At 51.8% G+C, this 24,733-nt stretch overlaps 3 protein-coding genes across 5 annotated transcripts; 1 reads left to right on the forward strand and 2 right to left on the reverse strand.

The window, feature by feature from the left end:
• The first annotated feature begins 546 nt into the window (after positions 1–546).
• Crb3 (crumbs cell polarity complex component 3) lies at positions 547–4,055 on the forward strand. 3 transcript variants are annotated; one of them, XM_032900805.1, is made up of 5 exons: positions 547–769; positions 1,130–1,301; positions 2,105–2,169; positions 3,244–3,387; positions 3,756–4,055. In XM_032900805.1, the coding sequence occupies exons 2-5, from the start codon at positions 1,229–1,231 to the stop codon at positions 3,828–3,830; spliced, it is 357 nt and encodes a 118-aa protein (XP_032756696.1). In that variant the 5' UTR covers positions 547–769; positions 1,130–1,228; the 3' UTR covers positions 3,831–4,055. The 3 variants fall into 3 exon arrangements, with proteins under 3 accessions (XP_032756696.1, XP_032756694.1, XP_032756695.1); XM_032900803.1 differs by lacking the exon at positions 547–769 and adding an exon at positions 799–914; XM_032900804.1 differs by lacking the exon at positions 547–769 and having other exon boundaries at positions 980–1,301.
• Positions 4,056–4,234: 179 nt separating this feature from the next.
• Positions 4,235–16,958, reverse strand: Dennd1c (DENN domain containing 1C). Its single transcript, XM_032900806.1, is given in 24 exon segments — positions 4,235–4,855; positions 4,940–5,147; positions 5,232–5,299; positions 5,909–6,016; positions 6,105–6,159; positions 6,228–6,250; positions 7,817–7,888; positions 8,107–8,147; positions 8,228–8,321; positions 8,574–8,678; positions 9,069–9,194; positions 9,278–9,379; positions 9,489–9,534; positions 9,800–9,900; positions 11,573–11,683; positions 11,774–11,827; positions 11,911–11,976; positions 12,081–12,161; positions 12,295–12,364; positions 13,202–13,321; positions 14,649–14,698; positions 14,816–14,859; positions 14,951–15,015; positions 16,234–16,958. Coding segments are annotated over 24 exon segments (2,394 nt in total). The 5' UTR covers positions 16,251–16,958; the 3' UTR covers positions 4,235–4,288.
• A 1,229-nt stretch (positions 16,959–18,187) lies between these two features.
• Tubb4a (tubulin beta 4A class IVa) lies at positions 18,188–24,732 on the reverse strand. The gene is made up of 4 exons (XM_032900802.1): positions 24,565–24,732; positions 23,412–23,520; positions 23,173–23,283; positions 18,188–19,511 (listed from the first exon to the last, which is right to left on the reverse strand). Exons 1-4 carry the CDS (start codon positions 24,619–24,621, stop codon positions 18,454–18,456), a joined length of 1,335 nt encoding a protein of 444 aa, XP_032756693.1. The 5' UTR covers positions 24,622–24,732; the 3' UTR covers positions 18,188–18,453.
• Between the last annotated feature and the right edge of the window lies 1 nt (position 24,733).

The raw sequence follows: 24,733 nt of genomic DNA on the forward strand, positions 1-24,733 counted from the left end.
CAGACCCAAATCCATTCTTTCCCCCAAACACTTCCCTGACAGGTGGGCCTGTCATACGGACTTTTTTCAGTGCGAACATAAGGCCTTCCATTAAGCTGAGCGGGATTCTGCGCAGCGGCTTGTCTAGGTGTGTTTTTTACCGCACGGGTTTAATTCTAAGCAGGTGTTCTGATTACTCTGACTACACGTCCACATTGTGTATCTTTCTACGAAACTAGTCCTGTACAAGTTGATTGATTGACTATGGGATAAAGAAAGAACCCAGGGTCTCAGGCATGCTGAATTCATAGCTGAGAAAAGGGCGATCCCGTCACTAAGACATTCTTGGCAGGTGACCTTCACTAGGTGATTCTAGGCAAGGTTTCTGGCCCTGAGCCACGCTCCCAGCCATTTTACTTTTGAAATAGGATTTGCTCAGGCTGGCCTTGAACTTGTGATCCTCTGGCCTCCGCCTCCAGAATACACTTAGGATTCAGGTTAGCATTACCAGATCTGACGTCAGTATGAATCAGTGTTACCCATCGGAGACCGCCCTTTACAGGTGTGTATCTTTCTGGAGTGTCGCCACGCCCCCTGCGTCTGCACACCTGTGCCACAGAGGGACCCCAGCTGTGCAGTCCTTTCACCTGCTCGCTTCCGCCCTCCGCGCTGCTCCTTGTCGCAATGGGGTTCCCGTTACAGGTGCTCTGGCGGCGCGGCCCCGCCCTCTTCGCCCCGCCCCTCTCCGCCAGGCTCAGGTGCACAAGCCGGAAGTGCGCTCTTTGCCTAGGTGGGTGACTAAACTTTCCGGGTCACGTGAGCGGGCGGGGCGGGTGGGATCTGGAGCGATCGGGTGAAGGACAGCGACTCGGGGTTCCAGCTGGGAACCCGGGATTGGGAACCTGAGCGAAGTCCCTCTCTGACGCCTGGGTCAGGTAGGGAGGCAGGGCGCGCAGCCTGTCCTGTCCCCACCTCCTCCTTCCCTTTCCCTGGCCCAAGAACGCGGTCGGGGAGTTAATCTTTAATCTCTGACCCTTGGCGCCGAGGGCGGGGAGCGCACTCCAAGATTGGGTTGCTGGTCTCTGGGGCCCGAGCCTGAGTCCAGCCCCTCACCTCATGCTGCGCCCTCTTCCCCTGGTCTGGTCCCCAGGTCCTGGGTCGCAGGTGCCCTCCTCGACCCAAGATGCGGTAGGAATTGGAGCCCTGGGGAAGTCCTGTCCTTGGCGCCACCAACTCGTCGCCCAAGCTCATGGCGACCCCAGGCCTGGGGCTGCTCTTGGCGTTTGGCTTGCCGATGCTGCCCTCCGGCTGGAGCCAAGAAAGTAGGTACCGTCCCGGGTGGCGCTCGGGTGAGAGGAGGGATCCCGGGTTGAACTTAGAAGTACCGGGCATTTGCGACCCAGAGAGGGCGAAAGATCTTAGGAATGAGCTTGGAATGTGTTTGACGATCGAGTCTGAAAGCATCAGGACTGAACTTCAAATTAGTCTAGCTGACCTCCGAACTTTTTTTTTTTTTCCAATTTTTTACGTTGCTCGAACCCAGGTTTTCCTGATTGCTAGGCAAGCGCTCTACCGTAAAGTAACCCCGTGCCCGCATCCCAGAATTCCTGAGTCCTTAAGTCTTGTGGAATTTAGGAGCTTGGGGTTGTTGGGCACAGCCCGGAGGTGGAGGAGGGGAGGGCCTGGGCACCTGAGTCTGCATAGTTGAGAGTCTTAAGCAGCCAGGGGGACCTGGAGGAGGCCTGAAGGCCCAGCTGACAGGGCTGAACCTTATTAGGTGTGGACCCAGCTAGACCTTCCCTCAGTCTTTCTGGTTCCAGTTTCAGGAGCCTGGGGGTGGGGGGGCCTTGTGAGTCACACACTCCAGGGAAAGGTTGAGCCCCGCCCAGGTCCTTAAGGGCCCTGGGCCAGAGTGATGGTGGAGGGGACACTGTTCTGGAAGCCATCTATTCTAATGGCGACCCTGGGTGGCTAGAGGGTGGAGTGGGTGGATTGCCCTTCTTGTTGCCTCTATTCCAGCTGGAGACTTGGGAGAAGGTTTGCAAGGTCTGGCTGAGTGGTGTGTAAGTGATGCCTAGCGAAGACTCCAGCTTAGAGTTTTTTTTTTTCTCTTTCTGTTCCACAGCACCGGACTCTTTCACAAATAGCACAACTCAACCCCCAGATGGCGGCGGGTCCAACGGGGGCTTGGTGAGTTGGGAAGGTGTATGCAGAAGAACTGGTGTATGAGAGACCAGAGTACTGGGACAAGTGGAGAGACATTACTTTTAAAAGGCTGTGTGTATGTTAGGCATGCGTTCTACAATCAGGTTATACCCAGCCCTACCCTGACACTCTTTTTTTTTTTTTTTATGGGGTCTGGTGTAGCTCAGGCTGGCCTTAAACTTCCTTTGTAGTCAGAGGACCTTGGATTCAGGATCCTTCTGCTTTTCTCATTGCTGAGTTAACTTGTGCCCACCATCATGCTGGGTCTATGGGGTGCTGGGAGTCAAACCCAGGGTTTTATGTATGCCACAAAGCCACAGCAATGGGACTTATGTCGCAGAAAAGAAGGTAGCAAGACCTCTACATAAAAGTAAACAAGAATACTGTGTCTTGCTGGGTGTGGTAACCCATACACTCCGGGGGGTGGGGGTGGGGGAGGAGGAGGGCAGGTGGAGCTCTGGGTTCAAGGCCAGCCTAGTCTACATAGTGAATTCCAGGCTAGCCAGAGGGGGGGGGGCAGGTAGAGCTCTGAGTTCAAGGACAGCCTGGTCTACATAGTGAATTCCAGACTAGCCAGGTCTACTAGATCTTGTCCCAAAACTAAACACAGTGTCTTTCTTGCCTGATGAGCATGGTGATAAACACTGGTCACCCTACCATTCAGGAGGCTGAGGCAGGAGATTGCCATAATTGAAGACCAGCCTGGGATATAGATGAGACCATGTGACAATAAAAACTTTGGGTGTGGTGGCACATACCTGTATTCCCAGTACCTGAATGTGGAGGAGGAAGAAGCTCGGGATTATTCTTAGCTACACAACACCAAAGAAAGACAGGAAGAAGGAAAAACAAGAGAACTGTATCTGCTCAGAGTCCTCGGGGCTCGTAGTGTGGAAGGGACAGGACAGAAGTACTGAGTACCAATGTGGGAGGTGCTGAAGGAAGTTGTTTCTCAGATTGAGAACAGCCCAGAACCCCACCCAGAAAGCAGGCAGGGTGACTTAGGTGGGGTGACTCCATGCAGTTGGTCACACCTGTCCACTCTCCCTCTCCTTACAGTCCTCAGAGGCCATCGTGGCCATCACTGTGGTCTTTTCCATTCTGGGAGCCCTCCTCATAGCAGTGGGGCTATTCCTGCTAATGAGAAAACTTCGAGAAAAGCGGCAGACAGAGGGCACCTACCGGCCGAGCAGTGAGGAGCAGGTGGGTGCCCGTGCTCCACCACCCCCCAACCTCAAGCTGCCCCCGGAGGAGCGGCTCATCTGAATTTAGGGGTGTCGGCCATAGGCCATCATCACGACCAACGCCCAGGACTGCCTTGGCACACCGTGACACACAGCAGCCACCTTGGAGACAACAGCCTCTGATGACTCAGGAGGACTTGGCTTGGGGAACCCTGGGGCATCCAGCTGGTGGGCTATGCAGCATGTTGCTTCTGCTTGGCTCTGCATGAAACTGGGGGTGCCAGGACCAGGGGCGGGGAGCCTTACCATTTACCTCATGTGATCTTGCCTCTGCTGTGTCTCCTACTGTGACCGCAGGCCCAACAAACTTCCTGTCCTTTCTTTCAGTTTTCCCACGCAGCAGCTGAGGCCCGGGCCCCCCAGGACTCCAAGGAGCCAGTGCGGGGCTGCCTGCCCATCTAGCTCCTCCCCTCCTTCCCTGTCATCCATCTTCCCTTCCTGGCTGTGTGACCTTGTGGAAGGCGACAACCCCTTTGGGCAGTCAGACTCATACAATACTCAATAGAAGGGGAGAGAGTTCTTCAGAGACCTTGACTTTGAGGGCAAGCGAGGATGGGGCTGCTCACTTTTTATATATTTATATGAAATTGATAGGTACAATAAAGGTTTCTTGTTTTTGTTTTTTTAGCTTGTGGGAACATTAGTTTAGATAAACGAGAGAAGGCTTTGAATTGTAAGCTCTTTGCAGTCCCTAATGGGCTGGATGCTGGGGTAAGAGCCTTCAGATGAACCTTAAAGATGCTTAGAGGTCTCTTGGAGTGGTGGATGAAGTAGTTTTTTTGGGCTGACAGAAAGCCACAGATAAATTTATCAAGGAAACCAAATTCAACTTTATTGAGACTTGGGAACCCCTCACCCTTTTAATTTTCAAAACACTTCTTCAGATCAGCAACTCGAGGTTGCCTGTCCTGGGGCTCTTGCTGCTTGCCTACATGAGAGACATAAGAAGTGGGGGCTCCCAGCTCCTTGAGGGGTTGTATACAAGCCTGGCTCAGCAGAACCTGGGGAGGCTGGTTTCTGGGGTTCTCTTTAGATTGGGAGCAGAAGGGAGACTGAATGGGTTGTAACTTCCGGACAGCATCAGAGTTGGGCTCCGTGGAGGCAAGAAGTTGGCTTTTTAGGGGAGTAGGCTGAGTGGGGACTCTGAGGGTCCTGGAGCAAGGGCTTTGTGAGGGTGTAGGATCCAGCTTGCTGGAAGAAGAGGGCCCTGGGTCCCTTTGGCTGGGAGGGTCTGCTGAAGTGGCTGAAGATGTAGGCAGAGAGGAGATATCTGAGGGTGGCTGAGGACAGTTCTTTGAGTAGCTTACAACCTCTGAAAATGGGGTGTCCTGCAGCAGTGACAGGTCACCAGGCAGGGACTGAAGCTGAGGATCCTGGGATCTTCTGTCTTCTTCCAGTTGCCACGGTGACCCCACTGGGATGTCAGGCTGGGCACAGCAGGATAGAGGGTATGGTTGGTGTCAGATGGGGAAGAAGCTGATGGGTGGAGGGGGAGGGGAGTAGGTTCTCACCAGGCTGGAACAGCTCTCTGAGGCCCCTTGCTGACAGCAGTCCAGACTCTGGCTGGCCCTCAGCTGGCCGCCACTCTTGATTTCCACACTCAGACTGTCTAGGATCTCACTCAGCAGATCCAGCTCCTCTCCAGAGCCCAGGAAGCTGCCGTCTAGAGTGTCCTCTGCCCAGGGATTCTGAGTGTCCCTGGAGTTCAAGGTGGGGCTCCTGGATTGAGGGTTGACATCTGGGCTTTGTCTCCAGAGTCTAGAAGACACCCCTCATTAGTTGTGACCCTGCTTAAATTCTTACCTCTCCTGCGGGGGTTCAGAAGGTCCCCCTTCCGGCTTGAGTCTCCTGCTAGGGCGGAGGGGCCTGTTCTGAAAAAGATCAGAGAGCAAGAGATGGGAGAAGCCTCCAGAGCTGTTGAATCCATGGCTGGGGCTTTCCATCTTGAATTGGAAAGAGCGTTGGACATGATACTACATGTCTGTCATCTCTACATTTGAGCCTGAGGCAGGAGGATCATTTCCAGTTCAAGTTCTGGCTGGCTATATAGTGAGATTCTTCTAAAAACAAAACAAGGGCTGGGGTGGATCTCTGGGTTCTAGACAAGTTTGGTCTAAAAAACTAAAAACAGCTCCCAACCAAGGGGTTGGGAGAATGTAACTTGGTTGGTACAGGTCTTGCCTAGCATGCACAGTGCACTGGGTTTGGTCCCTAGCACTATTTAAACTGGGTGTGGTGGATCAGGGGTTCAAACCCATCCTTGACTGTATAGTGAGCGAACTACAATTTGAACTTCAACACAGGAAGATGGTTTGGTGAACACTAGGGACAAATGCAGGATTTGGGAAGAATCTGGTATGTATGGGGGAAGGTGAGCATCCTCACTGTGTGTGTGTGTGTGTGTGTGTGTGTGTGTGTGTGTGTGTGTGTGTGTGTGAATGTGTGTGTGAATGTGTGTGTTGGACAGTGGGCATCCTCACCTGTCCGAAGTGCTGGCTGATAGGCAGGCGCTGCTGCAGTCGGTCTGAGCGGCTGGTGAGGCTTGGGGTTCTCAGGGAGCCCCCCCTCTGTAGGCAAGAGTCTCCATCCTGTGAAGGGACGCACACGTAGGCTGGGGTACCACCTCTACTCCCTTGAATTACCTGTGGGTGGGGAATTCACCCTGGGTGGTCTTACCTTAGTCATAAGCAGGTTCTGCATTCCCTTCAAGCCACTCTTTGCCTAGGTGACAACCCAACACAGTATTAGACACAACTGTTTTCTACCACCTTTGTATCTTCCAAGCTATGTTTATACCTTCAATGCTCCTGGAGGGAGTCATCCTGCCATAAACCGAAGGTGTGACCATTGTGTGTAGGACTAAAATCAAATGGACAGATCTGAAACGTAAAGGCTGGTCTGAAGAGATGTTGAGCTCCAGAGCCCCCGACCCCACCAAAAAAAAAAATGGAAGCTAAGTAACAAAAAGTCGTCAATGGATCTTGGCTGTCAGAGTTTGTGTGTGTGCTTGATTTTATTTATGTATTTTATTTGGGGGAGAAACATGAGTCATGGCACAGGTGTGGAGGGCAAAGTTCAGCTTGGGGAGTCAGTTCTCTCATGCGGATTCTAGGAATCAAACTCGGCTGTCAACTTGGACTGCAAGAAACATCTTAAGAGTGTTTGCTGCTCATGCCACAGCACCGGGAACTGTAGTGACAATTCTGGAACTCTGGTTTCTTTAAAAACACAGAAATATTAAGTGTTTGCATTTTAATCCCAGGTGTGGGGACATGGGCCTGTTCTCAGTAGCTGACGATGATTTGCCCTGCGCCCTGGCAGAGGTATGGTTTTGCCAGCTGCAGATAGTTTCTGTGAATGTGTGATAGCTGGAATTCTGGGTGTGTTTCAGAGGTTATATAGGGGCCTGGGAGGCAGGGGTTGGTAGTCATTGGTGTTGGGGTGGGGTGGTTATGGTTTGTATGTAGTTGTTCTCAAAGAAAGAAACAACAGGAAAGAAATTAGATTCAAGGATCTCTTGTCCCTCTACCGTTTCTCTCCTTTCTAGGGGGTGGAGAAAACAGGGGTAGAATAAAGGGTGGGAAAAAGAACCCACAAAGTAGCAAAGACTAGTTACACAAATCAGGTTGGTCACAACTGGCACAATGTACAGCTCCAGGGGATCCAATACCCTCTTCTGGCCTCCACACACATGGTGCACACACAAGCAGGCCAGTAGGCACACAACACACACTAACACAACACATACACACAACTCACACTAAAAAGAGAACGGAAAATGAAAACAGCATAGGGAAATCTGTTAATATTTAAACTTGTTAAAGTGGACATTTAATGCCTGTTGTGACTACTCAAGACATCCTCTCTTGATTCCCATGTTTGGGACACACATGGTGAAAAGACACAACCAACTTTTTTTGTTGTTGCTTTTCAAGACAGGGTTTCTGTGTGTAGCCCTGGCCGTCCTGGAACTCACTATGTAGACGAGGCTGGAAATCTGCCTGCCACTGCCTCAGAGTGCTGGGATTAAAGACACGAACAATTAATCTCTTTAAGTCATCCTCTGACCTCCACAACACATAACTAAAATAAATAAATGTATTCCCCGCCCTCCACAAACCCTCCAGAGCTGCTCCATGTGGTGGGGAACAATTCCAAATTCAGGAGGCAGAGGCAGGTGCATTTCTGAGTTCAAAACCAGCCACGGCCACACATGGAGATTCTCCAAAAATAAAACAAGGCAAAACCCCAAGGTGGACAGCAATGCCAACCCCTAGCTTCTACATGCACAGGCACACATGTGCACATAAACATATTTAACACAGACTCTCCCTATACCCCTTCCTGTGGTCACCCCAGCCACTGTAGGCCACAGGGCCCAGCCTCACCGATCGGTACATGTTCCTGACCGCTGGTCGGGTTTTAGCTTTCACAGAATGCAGGAGGGCATCACTACCTTTCTGTAAGGGATTGGGTGAGAAAACATCAAATGGGAGAAACTTGGACCCCTGAGGTCACCAGGTCTGGATCCCACACTCCCCACCTCAGGTTGCCTTCTGCTGGGCAGCCTCCTCCCTCCCTGTGCCTCCAGTTTTAACCAAGACCCTTCTTGGAGGCTGTGGTAAGCGGTAAGGTGATGACGTTGGTTATAAACAGGAGTAGGGATTGGTTTTATTACCTTAAGGCTATCTGCCCAGAGCTGATAGGACCGAAGGGTGCCTGGGAGGAAGGGAGAGAGCTGTGGTTACTGAGTCAGCACAAGCTTGGGAAACTGATTGGGTGAGACCCTTGGGGCTCACCTGAGGAAGCTCCGCAGCAGGCAATGATCTCTTGCTCAAATTGGTCTGAGAAACCTTCTCCAGCATTGAGTTTTTCCAGTCGGGATTCGATGAACTTAGGGTAGGGAGAGAGGGTCAGACTCAAGTTCATGCTGTTCCCTATAGACCTAGAAGCCAGCCTACCAGGCCCCTCCCAAGGCCCTCAAATCTTGAAACCATTCTAGAAATTAGGCATTCAACTTGGCCCTGACGTCAGGGACCCGCAGCCCATCCCCATTCGTCACCTTAGGCCCCGCCTCAGGGACTAGCAGCGTATCCCTTATTCTTCACTTTAGGCACCGCCCGCGGCACCGCCCCAGTGGCTCACCTGTTTGAAGAGCTGCAAGTGTACGGCCTTTTTGTGGAAGGCCTGCAGGGGCGCCCCAGGCTTCTGAGCCAAGAAAGCCTCCTCACTGAATGTCACTGGCTGACCCTGGAAGAAGGATTTCTTTCGGAGTTCCCTGGGGGCTCTCCTGTCTTCTACCGTTTTTCTTCCAACTTCACCGCTACCCTGTACCTGATCCTGTGCAGGGCCTCATGAGACATCTCATCCTCATCTATAATGTGGTTGTCAGCATTAAATACTGTTGATAGTGTAAGGGGCTGCTGTAGGGAGATTGCTGCTGGGTTACATAATGAGCTCCAGGGTAACCTGGGCTACAAAGACACAGTCTCAAGAAACAGAAAAAAAAGGCAGGAGGCTCAGGGTTCAAAGTTTGGGGCTAGCCTAGGCTACCTGAGACCCTAAACCACTAGGTATTCTTAATGTTGTGATTTATTCCTTGAGAGGCTTGGCATCTCTCCTCCTTCTCCATCTGCTCACCGGGATGCAGACCAGGGCGTCACGGTATCCTCCAAAGAGCAGGGCCTGGGCTTTGAGGAAGAGACGAGACACCCCTTCCCCGGGGCTCAGTGCAACCTTCCTTAGCCGAAGTCTCAGCAGGGATACCTGAAGACACAGGACAGACCCCGAGTTGGGCAGAGATGGAGGCTCCATGTTGGGGAGAAAGGGTGGGAGGTGGTGGCACTGACCACATCTGGCGGCAGAGCTTGCACATCGTCAAAGGGCGTCTCCAGGGTGTTAGAGTCTGCATTCAACACCACAACGTCTTCCAGGGCTTTCTCCCGAACTCTCTGCGGGAGACAAACATGAGCTGTCATTCAGAGCCCCATATGGAGGAGGGACTCTGAGAAACAGAGGGAATCCCTCCTGGCTCCAGCCTTGGGCTGTTCCAGCGTTTACCTCAGCGAGACTGCTGTGGACTCCTATGAGGTAGGGCATCGGCGCACTGTGGAGAGAACACAGACTGGAAAGGCAGATGCATACCTCAAACCCCCAAGCATCTATGCCTGCCTCATGTAGTCCAGGTTGGCCTGGAACTCTTTATTTTCTTTTTTAACTTTTTCTTATACTGACTCACTGTAGACCAGGCTGGCCTGGGACATAAAGAGATCCTCCTACCTTGGTCTCACATGTGCTAAGATTAAAGGTTGGCAGCGCCACAGGCTTTCCCTCTGCCTACCTTCCTCATCCCCCTCCTCTTCTTTTCTTACCAGCAGTAATCCAGCAGGTGCGGGGGCAGCGTGGGGATCAAAACATGCTCCCAGCGCATGGGGTAGAGCAGAGCGCAGGAGGCGTGAACACAGGCTGTCAGCTGCGGGGTGAGAAGGGCAGAGGTGGCGGTTCAGACTACTCACCTCAGGGTCCTGGATCACTGAGAGGGGCCCTGAAATGGGCACTGAGATAGGCACTTAGACCTCTCTGATCTGTCTCCTCCTTCCATTGCTGGAGAACTGGGTGGAATTCAGACCCCCTTAGGAAGGAAGAGGAGACCAGGATTTTGGCCAGTTATAGCTCCATGTGCTCAGATAAAAAAAACAAAAACTCTGAGCTTTAGGTAGTGGCTCTGACCTGTAATCCCAGCACTCAGGAGGCAGACACAGGTGGATCTCTTGAGTTCAAGTCCAGCCTGGTCTACAGAGTGAGTTCCAGAAAATCTGTCTTGAAACCACACCAAACCAAACCAAACCTAAAAATGCCAAACACTGGGAGCTGGAGAGATGGCTCAGCGGTTAAGAGCACTGACTGCTCTTCCAGAGGTCCTGAGTTCAAATCCCAGCAACCACATGGTGGCTCACAACCATCTGTAATGGGATCTGGTGCCCTCTTCTGGTGCATCTCAAAACAGCTACACTCTACTCATATAAGTAAAAATTAATAAAAAAAAAAGTCCTTATAAAAAATGCCAAACACATTAAAGGAGCAGGAGAGATGGCTCAGTGGTTACAGCATTGGCTGCTCTTGCACAGGTCCTGGGTTCAGCTCTGAGCAACAACATGGTGGCTCACAACTGCTTTAACTCCAGCTCCAGGGGATCTTCTCTTTGGGCACCCACATACACATATATACATTAAAAATCTTTATACTGTATAACATAAAAAAGTGAAACTAAAAATAAAAAAATCAGATTACAGTTACTTGTTTGTGAGTGAGTTTGTGTGTGAGAGCTCACTAGTGCAGATTTGAAGAACATGTAGGAATGGATTTGTCTTCCCACCATGTGTGCCCTGGGGATTGAACTCAAGTCCTCAAAATTTGGCTGTAGGCACCTTTGTTCACTGAGCCATCTCACTGGCCCTAGATTTTTTTTTTAAAAAAATATTTATATACTTGTTTTATGTACAAGTGAGCACACTGTCTCTGTCTTCAGACACACCAGAAGAGGACATTGGATCCTATTACACATGGTTGGGGGCCACCATGTGGTTGCTAGGAATTGCACTCAGGACCTCTAGAAGAATAGTCAGTGCTCTTAACCACTGAACCATTTCTCCAGCCTTCTAGAATCTTTTAAAATCTATCTATCTATCTATCTATCTATCTATCTATCTATCTATCTATCTATCTATCTATCTATCATTCATTGAGACCTGGTGAGTGTCTGTCTTGTATCTGGCTGGCCTCAAACTAGGTGTCAGGATAACGTTCCCTGAACTTCTGATTCTGTCTCAGGCGGTCAGTGCTGGGATTCCAGGTGTGTATCAGCAATGGTGCTTGCCAGGGCCTGGTCGGAAATAGAGCCAGGGGACTCATGCTTGTTAGGTGAGCGCTCTACCCACTGAGCGCTCCAGCCGGAAAGTTTAACATCTTCTTCCAGCTAGGCCAGGTCTGGTCCTCAGTGGATTGTGCTACCAATAAATTGGAGCCGTTATGCAACCTCCTCAGATTGTCCCTACAGGGGTGGGACTGAGTGAACAGGTTTAGGAGTGTGTCCCCTCCCACCCCTCCACCCCCCATCCCCGGCCCGGGGAGAAGGTCCGCCTCACAGTGCTGAGCTTGCTGGCCGTGAGCAAGATCCTCCTCTCAGCTAGCAGCGCTGCGAAGAGCCCCACGATGTTCTCATCTGTCACAGCGACCACCAGCTCAGTGAGGTTCCTCTGAAGGATGGAGGGGCACAGCGGCTGGGGGTTGGGCAAAGAGCTAGGATTTGCCGTCTCACCCACCTTTTGTAATTTCTAATTACTCACATTCTCAGGAATAGATGGGAGGCCCGCAGCATCTGGAGCCACAAAACAAGAAAGCTAGTGGGGAGACAGGGAGGGAGCGATTCAGTCCGCATGCGTGGCAGTCTGTATGGGTGGCAGCCTGAGGGACATCCACTCACCAGCTTGCTATTCCCCAGGGCAGGAGGCAAGATCCCGCACTCGCTCCAGCTGGTGATGCTGCTGTCCTGGGGCACAGGAGTAACTGTGTGGTTCCTCAGCCCGCTCACAGCCTTCACCGCCAACAAGATGCCCGTGCCAAACATGGGAGCCAGAGATGGGAGCTACTCACCGTCTTTGGTCCCCCTGAAAAACCAGGTCCAAGACAGGGGTGTTGCTGCAAGTTCTGTAGGAGTTCTTCAGCCTCAGTGACCTGGGGAATACAGGACGAGTTACTGGATGGACGATTTGGGATTCTGAGGGTCTCCCTGTGAATGAGGTGAGACCTGGCCCATTAGAGAGGTGATGGGGAGACGGGTGAGGATTGAAGGTGGGGCTGGTCTCACTTGGTTCTGAGCTAGGAGGTCCCCCACAGTATTGAGAATCTTGTAGAACACTTCAAACCAGGGAAGGTGGCTGGAGAGAGAGAAGGGGAAGTGTCACAGTCTAGAAAGTGCTCCTGAGGAATCTGATACTTTTACAAATTTATTGTTTGAGAATTTTGTGCATGCATATTACGTGTTTTCATGTATGCATATTATGTGTTTTCATGTATGCATACTATGTGTTTTGATAAAATCTATCCCCATATCCACCCCCTCAACTTTCCTTTCTCAATATTATGGGATATTTTCTAAAACCTACTGAATCAGCCGGGTGTAGTGGTGGATGCCTTTAATCCATGGCTCTCAGGAGGACAGAGGTAGGAGGACCTCTTGGGGTTTGGAGGCCAGCCTGGTCTATATAATAGTTTCAGGCCAGCCAGGGCTACTTAGTGAGACCCTGTCTCACCCCCTGCCCCAGGACCCCCAAAAGCCCTGCTGAGTCCACTTAGTGCTGACTGTCAGTACATGGGTGTAGAGCCGTTCACAGGAGCATGGCAAAGCTCTGAAGAGAGCCAGTGTGCCCTACCCCAGCAGCCATCGGTGGCTGATAGCTCCACAGACAGCTGTGCTGGGGTTTTGTTTGGCTTGATGTGTGCAGGTCCCAAGGCCCTGTGCCTTCATGGGCACTGGTCTTGTGTCTGCGTGTGGAGCAGAGACACATGTGTCCATGTGTGGAGTGGACACGTGTGTCGGTGTGTGTCCATGTGTGTCCGTGTGTGGAGCGGGGACCTGTGCCCCATTTCAGGCTGTGCACTTTTCAGCCTTACTCCCTGCCCTTGAGATCAGTTGGGAATCTCTGTGTCATTGTGAGGCCCAGTGTTTGTCCCTGTCTGTTCCTAATCGGTTTTAGGCCCCCCGTATCACCCACCTGAGGATACAGAGGCAGCTCCATGCACCGGCTCGCAGGCGGCAGAAGCCAAATCTACGGTTGCCCACCAGGTCAGTGAGGGCAAAGGTAAAGTGCTGGACAGCAGGGCTGGGCGGCTCCCTGGGGGTAAAAGACTCTGGTGGAGATTGGTCACCCCCAAGATGACTGTGAATGCAGCTTTTTGGTGGCTTGGTATGAGAGCTCAGTATTTTGTGGGTTCTTGGGAGTCAGGAACCTGAGTCCTGGAGCCTGGTTTCATAGCTCTACCAGTAAGTATGTGCCTTGCATGACAGATGACTGGAGTCTCATTCTACAGACCCATCTTTAAAAGAGAATCTGGAGGCCAGCATGGGTGGCTCATCAGGAAAATATGCTTGCCATGTAAGTACATGTGAGCACATGTAAGCACATGTCAGCACAGTGTGAGCACATGTGAGCACAGTGAGCACAGTATGAGCAAGAAGTAAGTAAGCACATGTGAGCACAGTGTGAACACATGTAAGCACATGTGAGCACAGTGTGAACACATGTAAGCACAGATGAGCACATGTGAGCACAGTATGAGCGATATAAGCACATAATAAGCACATGTAGCACATGTAAGCATATGTAAGTGAGCACAGTGGCACAGTGTGACTTCAATCTCTGCAGACCCATAATGTAGAAGAAGAGAACCAAGTTATCCTCTCTGACCCTGGACTCAGATCCTGTGGCACAGGTACATAATCCCCCATCACACACACACACACACACACACACACACACACACACACACACACAAATACAATAGAACAAAATTAATTCTGGCTCCAGAGCTGGGGTGGTAAAATCTTCAAAGCCCTGGGGCTGGCCGGCCAGTAAAGCTTCCTTGGAGACCTCTGAGTCAGTAAGAGATCCTGCCTCAAAAAACAAGGGGAGTGTGTATAGGAACTGGAGAGATGGTTCAGTGGTTAGAGCACTAGCTGCTCTCACAGGGGACCCAAGTTTCGTTTCCAGTATCCACACACTACACATATTCCTGGTGATCTGATACCCTCTTTTGACCTTCCTAGGCACCATGTATGCATGTGGTGTGTACAGATATATGTCCAAGCAAAACACTCATACTCCAACATACTCAAACAAAACCAAACCAAACCAATTCGGGACTAGTAAGATAGCTCACATAACAAAAGAAAAAGGTGGATGGTTTCTGGAAAATGACACTTGAGGTCTGTCTCTGGCCTCCACAGCTCCACAGTTCATAGGTGGCAGCTGCTCACCTATGAACATACATGCACACTCACGAACTCTGAGTCCCCTCTGAGGGACCACCTAGCTTCCTTTGTCCTTCAGTTCTTGGGTCTCTGGGTCCTTGTGCCCCTGTGCCTATAATGCTTTAGTTGTTAAGGTCCTGCTTCAGGCCCCAAAGAGCGTGTGTGTCCCCACCTCTCTGTCCCCTGCATACCTTTCTATGTCGAAGGGGAAACAGAACCTGGGCACCATCTGCATGGCCTCCTAGAGAGGGAAGAAGCACTAGCACACCACTCCTTTTGGCCTTGCCCCTCCACTCAGGGTTCAAGGCCCACAGCACCCCCGCTCTGCTGGACCAGCCCTGGGAAGTCTTCTGAATACCTGTTCCTGGAAGTCTGGAGGGAACTGCCGCAGGATCAGGGGATCTGCAGGAAGGGCCAGCTGCTGAGCTTGTGGCCTCGCACGCTCCCTTACTCCCTCCCTCCCATCTTTCCAGCCCCAGGTCTCCCAACTTACCCTCCTCCAGGGAGTTGGGGCGGCCAGCTTCGAAGAACCAGTCAAACACAGCAGAGGGATGCCTTCTGTGGAGCAGGTGGGGGCTTCAGGTTGTGTGTGTGTGTGTGTGTGTGTGTGTGTGTGTGTGCTTCTGTTTGTGTGTTCCCTATTCTGCTCCTTGTGTGTGTGACTAGGTGTGTTGGTGTCGGTGCCCTGAGGGGTGGAGTCAGGTGTGAATGCTGCTGAAGCTTGGGGGGAGAGAAGAGAAGGAAAGAGAGAGAGAACCAGCATGGTGGCCGTACCTTTAACCCCAAGGAAAGGCAGGTAGATCTCTGTGAGTTCAAGGCTTGCTTGGTCTATATATGAGTTCCAGGTTAGTCAGGACTGTATACTGAGACCCTGTTTTCAAAGAGAGGGCTAGGAGACAGAGACAGAGAGAGAGAGAGAGAGAGAGAGAGAGAGAGAGAGAGAGAGAGAGAGAGAGACAGAGAGACAGAGAGACAGAGAGACAAAGATAGGGAGAGAGACAGAGAGGCAGAGAGATAGGGAGGGAGGGAAGGAGGGAGAGAAGCAAGAGGAGTCAGACATGGAGGCAGGCCTGTGACAAGCACTTGTATAAAAAGCACATACTTAGGATTCTTTCTGGTGCCCGCTCCTTGGATCTGTGCGGTAGAACTGCACTGCCGCAGGTGTGTATCGTGTGAGTCTTGTCTCTTCTCTCTCTGTGCTTTGAGCATATTTAAGACTTGTCCTTGTGTCCTTGTGAGGTTTTGTGGGCCCACACTCAGCAGAGAAAGAAGAGCAAGGTACTGGCACTGAGCGGCAAGCCCCACAGCCTGGCCTTCTGCGCTGTGCACTACATCTAGCAGAAGATGCTGAAGCCTTGGCTTCCGGACCAAGGGAGGCAACATCCAGTTACACACAGCACCTGACATGGCTCCTCCAGCATCTTATTGTTGGATGGACACAAAGCACCCCTGAGTCTCCCACTAAGGTTGACAGAATCTCTCACCATAGCCTCTCACACCGCACGGCTGACTATCTCCTCCTGGAAACCACCTTCCTAACATCCCCTGCCTACCAGGGCGTCATACTCCTAAAGTCCCTGCTTTCATTTCACAGATCCAGAGCCAGGAAAATTGAAGAGGGACTGTGCATGACCTGATCAGATCCCCGAGAGGCCACCTTGGTCCGTGGGTGACTGTACTTCCTGGACCCTCCCCTGCCGTAGCCCTCCCCCACCCCTCCTCTAGGCTCAGATCTGGCGATCTTGCTGCACAGATTGGAGGGAAGACAGCTCTTACATTTCAGTGGATCCCATGGTCTCCACGGCTGGCCCAGCTGGGCCCTTCCCCTAGGGCTCCTGGGGCTGGGGGAGCCTGTGTTTGCTTGCAGCTGGGCCCCTGATCTGCTCAGTTTCCTGTGTGGCTGAGAGAGGAAGTTTAACGGGGTGACGTCCTAGATGAAGGAGGCCTCCGCCCCCAACCCCTGTGAGGAACTTGGGTGTCCTGGCTTCATAGCCTAGGTGGGGACAGGGTGTGTGGGAAGCAGGGCCGGATTGGGAGGTCCAGCTTTACCCTTATGGTCCCCATGGCCACACCCAGGTCCTTTCTTTCTGAGTCCCCTGAGTATTGAAAGGCTGTGAAGATCACCCCCATCATTTTCCTGTGTTGTTTCTCTGTCTCATTTATGGGGGGGGGGCAGCTGCACTGAAGGGCAAAAGAGGCTGACAGAGGTTGACAGCTGGAGTCACACAGGAATCCTGATGGAAATGCAAGAGAGACTCAGAGACTCAGAACCCAGGTAAGGCGTGTGTGCACACGGGTACACACAGGATCCCAGACATACAACCCCCTCACTGAGAATGGTCACAGACTGAAGACAGGCAGATGGGCCTGGGTATTACCAAATTCAGGGTGCTGTCTGTACCCCAAGAAGGTAACTTGAGGGCACTGGAGACATGGCTCAGTATTTAAGTGCATGCACTGCTCTAGCACAGTGCACTGGCTTGAATATGCTTGGCCCAGGGAATGGCACTATTAGGCGGTTTGGTCTTATTGGAGTGGGCATGGCTTTGTTGGACTCCTCCAGCTGTATCATGGAGGGCATGGGCTTTGAGACCCTTCTCCTAGCTGCCTGAAAGAAGACAGTCTTCTCCTGAAGTAGAACTTTTTTTTTTCTTTTTTTCGGAGCTGGGGACCAAACCCAGGGTCTTGCGCTTGCTAGGCAAGTGCTCTACCGCTGAGCTAAATTCCCAACCCCTTAAAAAAAGTCTTAAGTATGGCTACACATCCTTGAAGCCAATCGGCCACACCTTTAAATCCTAGCTCTTAGGAGGCAGAGGCAGGCAAAGCTCTGTGAGTTCAGGGTCAGCCTGGGCCTCACAGTAAGTTCCAGAACCTGGAACTCTCCACATAGGGAAAGCCTGTCTCAAAAACACCAAAACCCAAACTAAACAAAATACAGCAGCAGAAGATTCATTCAGTGCAGCCACACTGGAAAGAGGGGGATAAATCAGGGACCCTCAGCTCTATCTTTCCAAGATAGGCCATGATGAAGAGATCTTATCTGATTTGTTAGAGTACAGACTGTGGCCCCAACTTTGGTAACAAGGGCAGAGAGAATGCTTATTTCTGGTGTGCAAGTGGCTTATCTTAAACCACTGAGTTGCTCCGGTCTGTTTGGCTCTGCAATCCCTGTACCCCACCACCCCTGTAGCCCTCAGTGGCCCTCTTCCACTCTGTGGGCCCCTCCACTCCTTAGCTGCGCCTTGAGAAGAAACGAAATCAAACAGAAAGCCACAACAAAGCAATGACTCATTTATTGATGGAGGGTCTGCAGGGGAGAGCGGGGTGGGGTGCATAGGGAGGGGCTCTCTCACCCCAGGCAATAGGCCTCTCTTTCCTCTACAGCACTTCTCTGGTAGGAACTAACTAAGGCACAAGGGCAGGAACACACAGGGACCTATGGGAGCCAGAGTGAAGGTGCTGGGTCAGCAGTGGGGAGCTGGGAGATCAGAGGTAAGGCAAAGTGAGAGGGCTTGGAGGCTGGGGAAAAGGTTAAGTCAAGATCTAGAGAAATGTCTGAGTGTGTCAGAGGTGGAGAACGATTCAGGAGTGCTGGGGAAGGGACAGGGGATGAAAGAAAGGCTTTTCAAGATTTTTTTTTTTTTGGAGCTGGGGACCGAACCCAGGGCCTTGCGCTTCCTAGGCAAGCGCTCTACCGCTGAGCTAAATCCCCAACCCAGCTTTTCAAGATTTAAGGAGGTGGAGTGTGTGTGTGTGTGTGTGTGTGTGTGTGTGTGTGTGTGTGTTGGGGGCTCTCATGGAAACTGCCTCGGTTGGAGAGACAGTGGGGTTTAGGAGTTAAGGGTGAAACAAATGAAGCAACCTGGGCTTTGGCCTTGGCCGTCATGATGAAGATGCTCACGGAATCCAAGGGAACAAGCAGCTGGGTGCAGAGGTGGGGTGCTCAGGGTCAAAGCTTTGCTGGTGTGCCCCGGGGGCAGAGTGATGGCTGAAGACTTAAGCCACCTCCTCTTCGGCCTCCTCTTCGAACTCGCCCTCTTCAGCCGTGGCATCCTGATACTGCTGGTACTCGGACACCAGGTCGTTCATGTTGCTCTCTGCTTCCGTAAACTCCATCTCGTCCATGCCTTCACCCGTGTACCAATGCAGGAAGGCCTTGCGCCTAAACATGGCGGTGAACTGCTCTGAGATGCGTTTGAACAGCTCCTGGATGGCTGTGCTATTGCCGATGAAGGTGGCTGCCATCTTCAGGCCTCGGGGTGGGATGTCACACACGGCTGTCTTGACGTTGTTGGGGATCCACTCAACGAAGTAGCTGCTGTTCTTGCTCTGCACACTTAGCATCTGCTCGTCCACCTCCTTCATGGACATCCGTCCTCGGAAGACAGCAGCCACGGTCAGGTAGCGACCGTGTCTCGGGTCGCACGCGGCCATCATGTTCTTAGCATCGAACATCTGTTGGGTCAGCTCAGGAACGGTGAGGGCTCGGTACTGCTGGCTGCCCCTGCTGGTCAAGGGTGCGAATCCTGGCATGAAGAAGTGGAGACGGGGGAACGGCACCATGTTCACAGCCAGCTTGCGTAGATCTGCGTTGAGCTGACCGGGAAAGCGCAGGCAGGTGGTCACCCCACTCATGGTGGCCGACACTAGGTGGTTGAGGTCCCCGTAGGTGGGCGTGGTCAGCTTGAGAGTGCGGAAGCAGATGTCGTACAAGGCCTCATTGTCGATACAGTAGGTCTCATCAGTGTTCTCCACCAGTTGATGCACAGACAGTGTGGCATTGTAGGGTTCCACCACCGTGTCAGACACCTTGGGCGATGGCACTACGCTGAACGTATTCATGATCCTGTCTGGGAACTCCTCCCGGATCTTGCTGATGAGCAAGGTCCCCATGCCTGAGCCTGTGCCACCTCCGAGCGAGTGGGTGAGCTGGAAGCCCTGGAGACAGTCGCAGCTTTCAGCCTCTTTGCGCACCACGTCCAGGACTGCATCCACTAACTCTGCGCCCTCAGTGTAATGACCCTTGGCCCAGTTGTTGCCTGCTCCAGATTGACCTGGGGAAGGGACAGGGTTGAATTTGCAGGTATGGGGGAGGGGTGGACCCACCAACCCATCTGCACTGCCCCCTAATATCTGAATCATTAGACTAGAAAATGTTAAGAGTACCTGGCTAGGCTCCATGGATAGAGCTCTGCCTAGCATGCTTGAGGCCTAGAGCTCCAACCTTGTCACAACAGAAGCCACAGAAGCCAGGTGTGCTGGCCTCACTCTCATTGCAGCTCAGGAGGTAGCAGCTGGAGGACTAGCTACAGTTACATAATGAGTTGGAGGCCAGCCTGGGCTACATGAGGTTCAGTAACTAAGAGATAACAATGAAAAGACTGGAAGAATAATGCTAGCATTGTTGTTATTTTACTGATCTAATTTACTTTTGGGGACTGTGATGGTTAGTTTTATTTTTTCATTCATTCATTCAATATTTTAATAGCTTTGTTTTAGCTGGATATGGTGGTGCGTACCTTTAACCTCAGCACTGGGGAGGCAGAGCACAGGGCCAGCTTGTTTACACAGTCAGACTTTAAAAACCAACCAACCAACCAACCAACCAAAACAGCTCTATGTTTATGCGTGTGTGCATGCAGATAAGTACACTCGGCCCTATAGCCTATAGAGGGTATTAGAGCCTCCCTCCATGGATATAAGAGGTGGCTGTGAGCCACCTGACATGGGACTCGAACTCAGGTCCTTTGGAAGAGCAGCAAGTGTTCTTAACCACTGAGCCATCTCTCCAGCCCTCAGTGGTTTGTCTTTGGTGAATTTTCTTTTTCTTTTTCTTTTTTTTTTTTTTTTTTCCAGAGCTGGGGACCGAACCCCGGGCCTTGCACTTGCTAGGCAAGCCCTCTACCACTGAGCTAAATCCTCAACCCTACAGTCATCTTTCCATTTTGACTTTATTTATATTTTTGGGGGCATGAGCAGTTTTCTGTCTGTGTGTCTGTGCCCTCAGAAGTGTCAGGTGCTCTGGAGTTGATGGTTGAAGCACAGCAGGATCCTGTGAACTAAATAGGGTCCCTGTTAGAACGGAGTGCTGTCAACTGTAAGCCATCTCCTTATTGTAGGATATAATAATTAAAGTTAATAGCAGGTGTTTCGATTTTGCCACACCTTCATCCAGAAGCTAGAAGGCTACTACAAAAAGCTAAGTAAAATCGTACCTCATCTAAGCTTTGAAAATCTCTGCCTCCTCCTAGTCTCTGGTCTGTTCTCCTCGCAGCAGCCAGAGGGCGCCCGTGACCTGAGTCAGGTCTCAAAGGCTCTCCTTGCACCTCCTACCCGGTTCCTACTGGACCTGCCGCCCACAAGGCAGACTCCCGCAGCTCTGTTCCCTCCCGTCTGGTCCTCCATTTTTCCTCATTCTCTCTTCTATAGTCAGTCACACGGGCCTCCTGGCTGCTTCTCCATCACACAGAGCTGTGTCCTGCTCTGGGACCTTTGCACAGGCCAGTCTGTCTGTTTGGAGTTCCTTTTCCATCGATATTCACCGCCCCTCACCTCACCTCCCGCAGACCTCTGTCCATTTCACCCGTACACACGTTGTGTGTGTGTGTGTGTGTGTGTGTGTGTGTGTGTGTGTACCTGCGTGTGCGTGCCTGTGTCTACACAGGTGTAGGGAGGCCAGAGATCAATGTCTGGTGTCTTCCTCTCTCTCTCACCACCTTGTCTGTTTGTTTACTTTGAGACATGGTCTCTCACTCAACACTTGGCTAGACAGTGAACTCCAGGGAATCCCCTAGAGCTATGGCTACAGACATAAATCCTCGTGCCTGTCTCTTTAAATGGCTGCTTAGAATTTGAACTCACATTTTTTTTTTTCTTTTTTTCCCGGAGCTGGGGACCAAACCCACCTAGCTAGGTAAGCGCTCTACCACTGAGCTAAATCCCCAGCCTGCTTCTGACTTTTTTTTTTTTTTTTTTTTTTTTTTAGAGCTAAATCCCAACCCAGAGAAAGGCAGAGAGAAAGTAGAAAAGTGAACTCACATTTTGGGGACAAAGGGGAAGAGGGGAAGAGCAAGAGAGTGAACTCACATTTTTATGCATACTGAACACTTTACAGTCATCTCCCAAGCCTCTTTTTAGTTTTTCCCTTTCTTTTCTCTCTGCCTTCCTTCCTTCCTTCCTTCCTTCCTTCCTTCCTTCCTTTCTTTCTTTAGATATTTATTTATTTAACATATGTGAGTACACTGTAGAGTGAGTACACTGTAGCTGTCTTCAGACACACCAGAAGAAGGTTTCAGATATCATTACATGAGGTTGCTGGGAATTGAACTCAGGACCTCTGGAAGAGCAGTCGGAGCTCTTAACCACTGAGCCATCTCTCCAGTTTCCTCTGCCTTTCTTTCTTAACTCCTCCTCCCCCCTCCCCTCCCTGTCCTCCTCCTTACCCCCCTTCCCCCTGCCCCATCCCCATCCCCTCCCCTCATCCTCCCCCTCCCCCCTCAGCCTGTCTCTCAGACTCTGTGTGCATGCTCTTTGGTCCACCTCATTTCTCTGTATCTTTCTCTCTACAGTCATTTTCAGAGGACCTTGTATTCATCATACCCACTCAGGCACGCATTCTCTAACACAAATTTTGTATCCATCAGAAAGGGAAACTCACTTGCCCAAGGCCACTTGCTGGGGCTGCAGCAGAGAACAAAACAGTCACCCGATTGCTCCCTGACTCCCTGCTATCCCTGTGGAGCTGACATCAAAAGGAGGGAGACTGGAGACAGACTGACAAACACCAACCCTGTGACTGTGGACTCCTCTGAGCTCAGATCCCTTCCAGAAAGTAGAGTGGAATCTACAAAAAACCTGCTCAGTCCTTCCTAAGCACATGGTCTCCAGAGGTATGAGGCTGGGCTTAGGGGGCAGAGTGCTCCCCTGAGGCTGGGCTTAGGGGGCAGAGTGCTCCTCTGGGGCTGGGCTTAGGGGGCAGAGTGCTCCCCTGAGGCTGGGCTTAGGGGACAGAGTGCTCCCCTGAGGCTGGGCTGGTGAGAGTGCTCCTCTGGGGCTGGGCTTGGGGGCAGAGTGCTCCTCTGGGGCTGGGCTTAGGGGGCAGAGTGCTCCTCTGGGGCTGGGCTTAGGGGGCAGAGTGCTCCTCTGGGGCTGGGCTTAGGGGGCAGAGTGCTCCCCTGGGGCTGGGCTTAGCAGGTAGAGTGTTCTGACAGGGGCTGACCTTCATGGGTAGAGTGCTCCTCTGGCATGCACAAAGTCCTAGGCTCCATGCCAGCACCACAGAAACCCATTGGCCATCCCAGAACTGGGAAGGCAGGGGCAAGAAGATCAGGAATTCAGGGTTATCTTAAGCTGCATAAGTTAGTTTAAGGCTAACCTCACCTATATAGAGTTGGAGGTTAGCCTAGGCTAGAGATGCTGCATCTAAACATAGAAACTCTTGTTTAAGAAAGCCCTTCAGCTGTGTCTGATTGTCTCCCAGGGTTCTCTTGGTGTACCTAATCAAATCCCTAACTGTTCTCACATGGTAGGTTCTTTGGTGTTAGTTAATTCTTTAAGCACTTATATTTTTCTTTCTTTTTTTTTTTTTTCCGGAGCTGGGGACTGAACCCAGGGCCTTGTGCTTGCTAGGCAAGCGCTCTACCACTGAGCTAAATCCCCAACCCCCTTTAAGCACTTATAAAACCAAATGTGTGCCCACACTGGAGAGGGACTTACCAAACACAAAGTTGTCTGGCCGGAAGATCTGGCCAAAAGGGCCAGAGCGGACGGAGTCCATGGTGCCAGGTTCTAGGTCAACCAGCACGGCTCTGGGAACATAATTTCCACCTGTGGGGATGGCAGATGGAGGGTAGCTGGGGTGAGTGCCAGGCCCAGCAGGCTCCAGGGCACATCCTGTCCCTTCTTAACAGCACCTCCCCACTCCCACCCCTGTGCCACCCCACTGGCTGCCCTACCTGTGGCCTCGTTGTAGTAGACATTAATTCTCTCCAGCTGGAGGTCACTGTCCCCATGATAGGTCCCAGTGGGGTCGATGCCATGCTCATCACTGATGACCTCCCAGAACTAGAGGATGGGGGAGAGGGGAAATAAATAGATTGTCCTTTCTGTTGTTATTGTTTTAAAACATTAAAAACCATTTTATGGGCTGGAGAGGTGGCTCAGCGGTCAAGAGCACTGACTGCTCTTCCAGAGGTCACACTTGTGTTGTCCAGCTTGCTTGGCCATAAGCCCTGGAGGAACCATGTTGCCTGGCCTATTGTTTGTTTGGTGATGGAGGTGATGGGAAGGGTTGAATAGCTTTTTTGACTTGCTGTCTTAAAATTGTATGTATGTATGTATTTATGTATATATTTTTTTAGGCAGTGTCTTCAAAAGCCCAGGCTAGCCTGAAATTTCACTAGGTAGCGTAGGATGATATTGAACTCTTGATCCTCCTGCCTCAACCCAGCCTAGTGGCTGGGATGACAGGTGTCTACCACAACTCCTGGGCAAGGGCTCAACTTACTGAGCTACAGCCCCCACCCCTTATTTTTTTTTGACACAGGGTTTCATGTAGCCCAGGCTGACTTTTAATTTACTGTGTACGGGAGGCTATTTTTGGGCTCCCGCCTCTACCTACCAAGTACTAAGACGTCAGAGTAGGTCACAGTGCTAGTGAGGAAGGGCTGAGCGATGCGATGCCGTGTTTAGGACACTCTTAAAGCCACTTCTCCAGTTACTGACTGTCTGTCTGCGAGGTGACTGGGAACTCAGAGCCCAGCAAAGCATGAGCCAGCAAGAAGGAAGAAGTCGGGGGGTAGGGAGAAGCTTGGCCCCCACCAGAGTCACTTGGTGCCAGTCTATCCCAGCAGCAGCCCTGGGAGGAGGGGCCGTGCCTCTTTGTGCCGGGCAACTGAGGGTGACAGTGGCCCAGCTGTGAGGCCAGCTGTGGCCAAGGGACACAAGGCCAGGCCCTGCCCCCATCATCAGCCTCTTTGTTCCCAGTGTGCCTCTGCCCTGGCTCCCCTCCTCCACCTGGGATGCAGAATTCCTGGGGAGTCTTGGGGGAGCCAAGGAGCCATCTCCGAGCCCCTCTGCATCCCCACCCCGTTACCCAGCCTGGCGTACCTTGGCCCCGATCTGGTTGCCGCATTGCCCGGCTTGCAGGTGCACGATTTCCCGCATGATGGGGGTGCTGCTGGTGGCGGCTGATGGACGGGTGTCAACCGGTCGCTGTGGTTCCGTCTATGGACGAGATGGCTGCAGAGCTCTGTCTCTGCGCCCCCGGGCGTCTCTA

The sequence above is a fragment of the Rattus rattus genome, chromosome 4, assembly GCF_011064425.1.
Source record: "Rattus rattus isolate New Zealand chromosome 4, Rrattus_CSIRO_v1, whole genome shotgun sequence".
Lineage (NCBI taxonomy): Eukaryota > Metazoa > Chordata > Mammalia > Rodentia > Muridae > Rattus > Rattus rattus.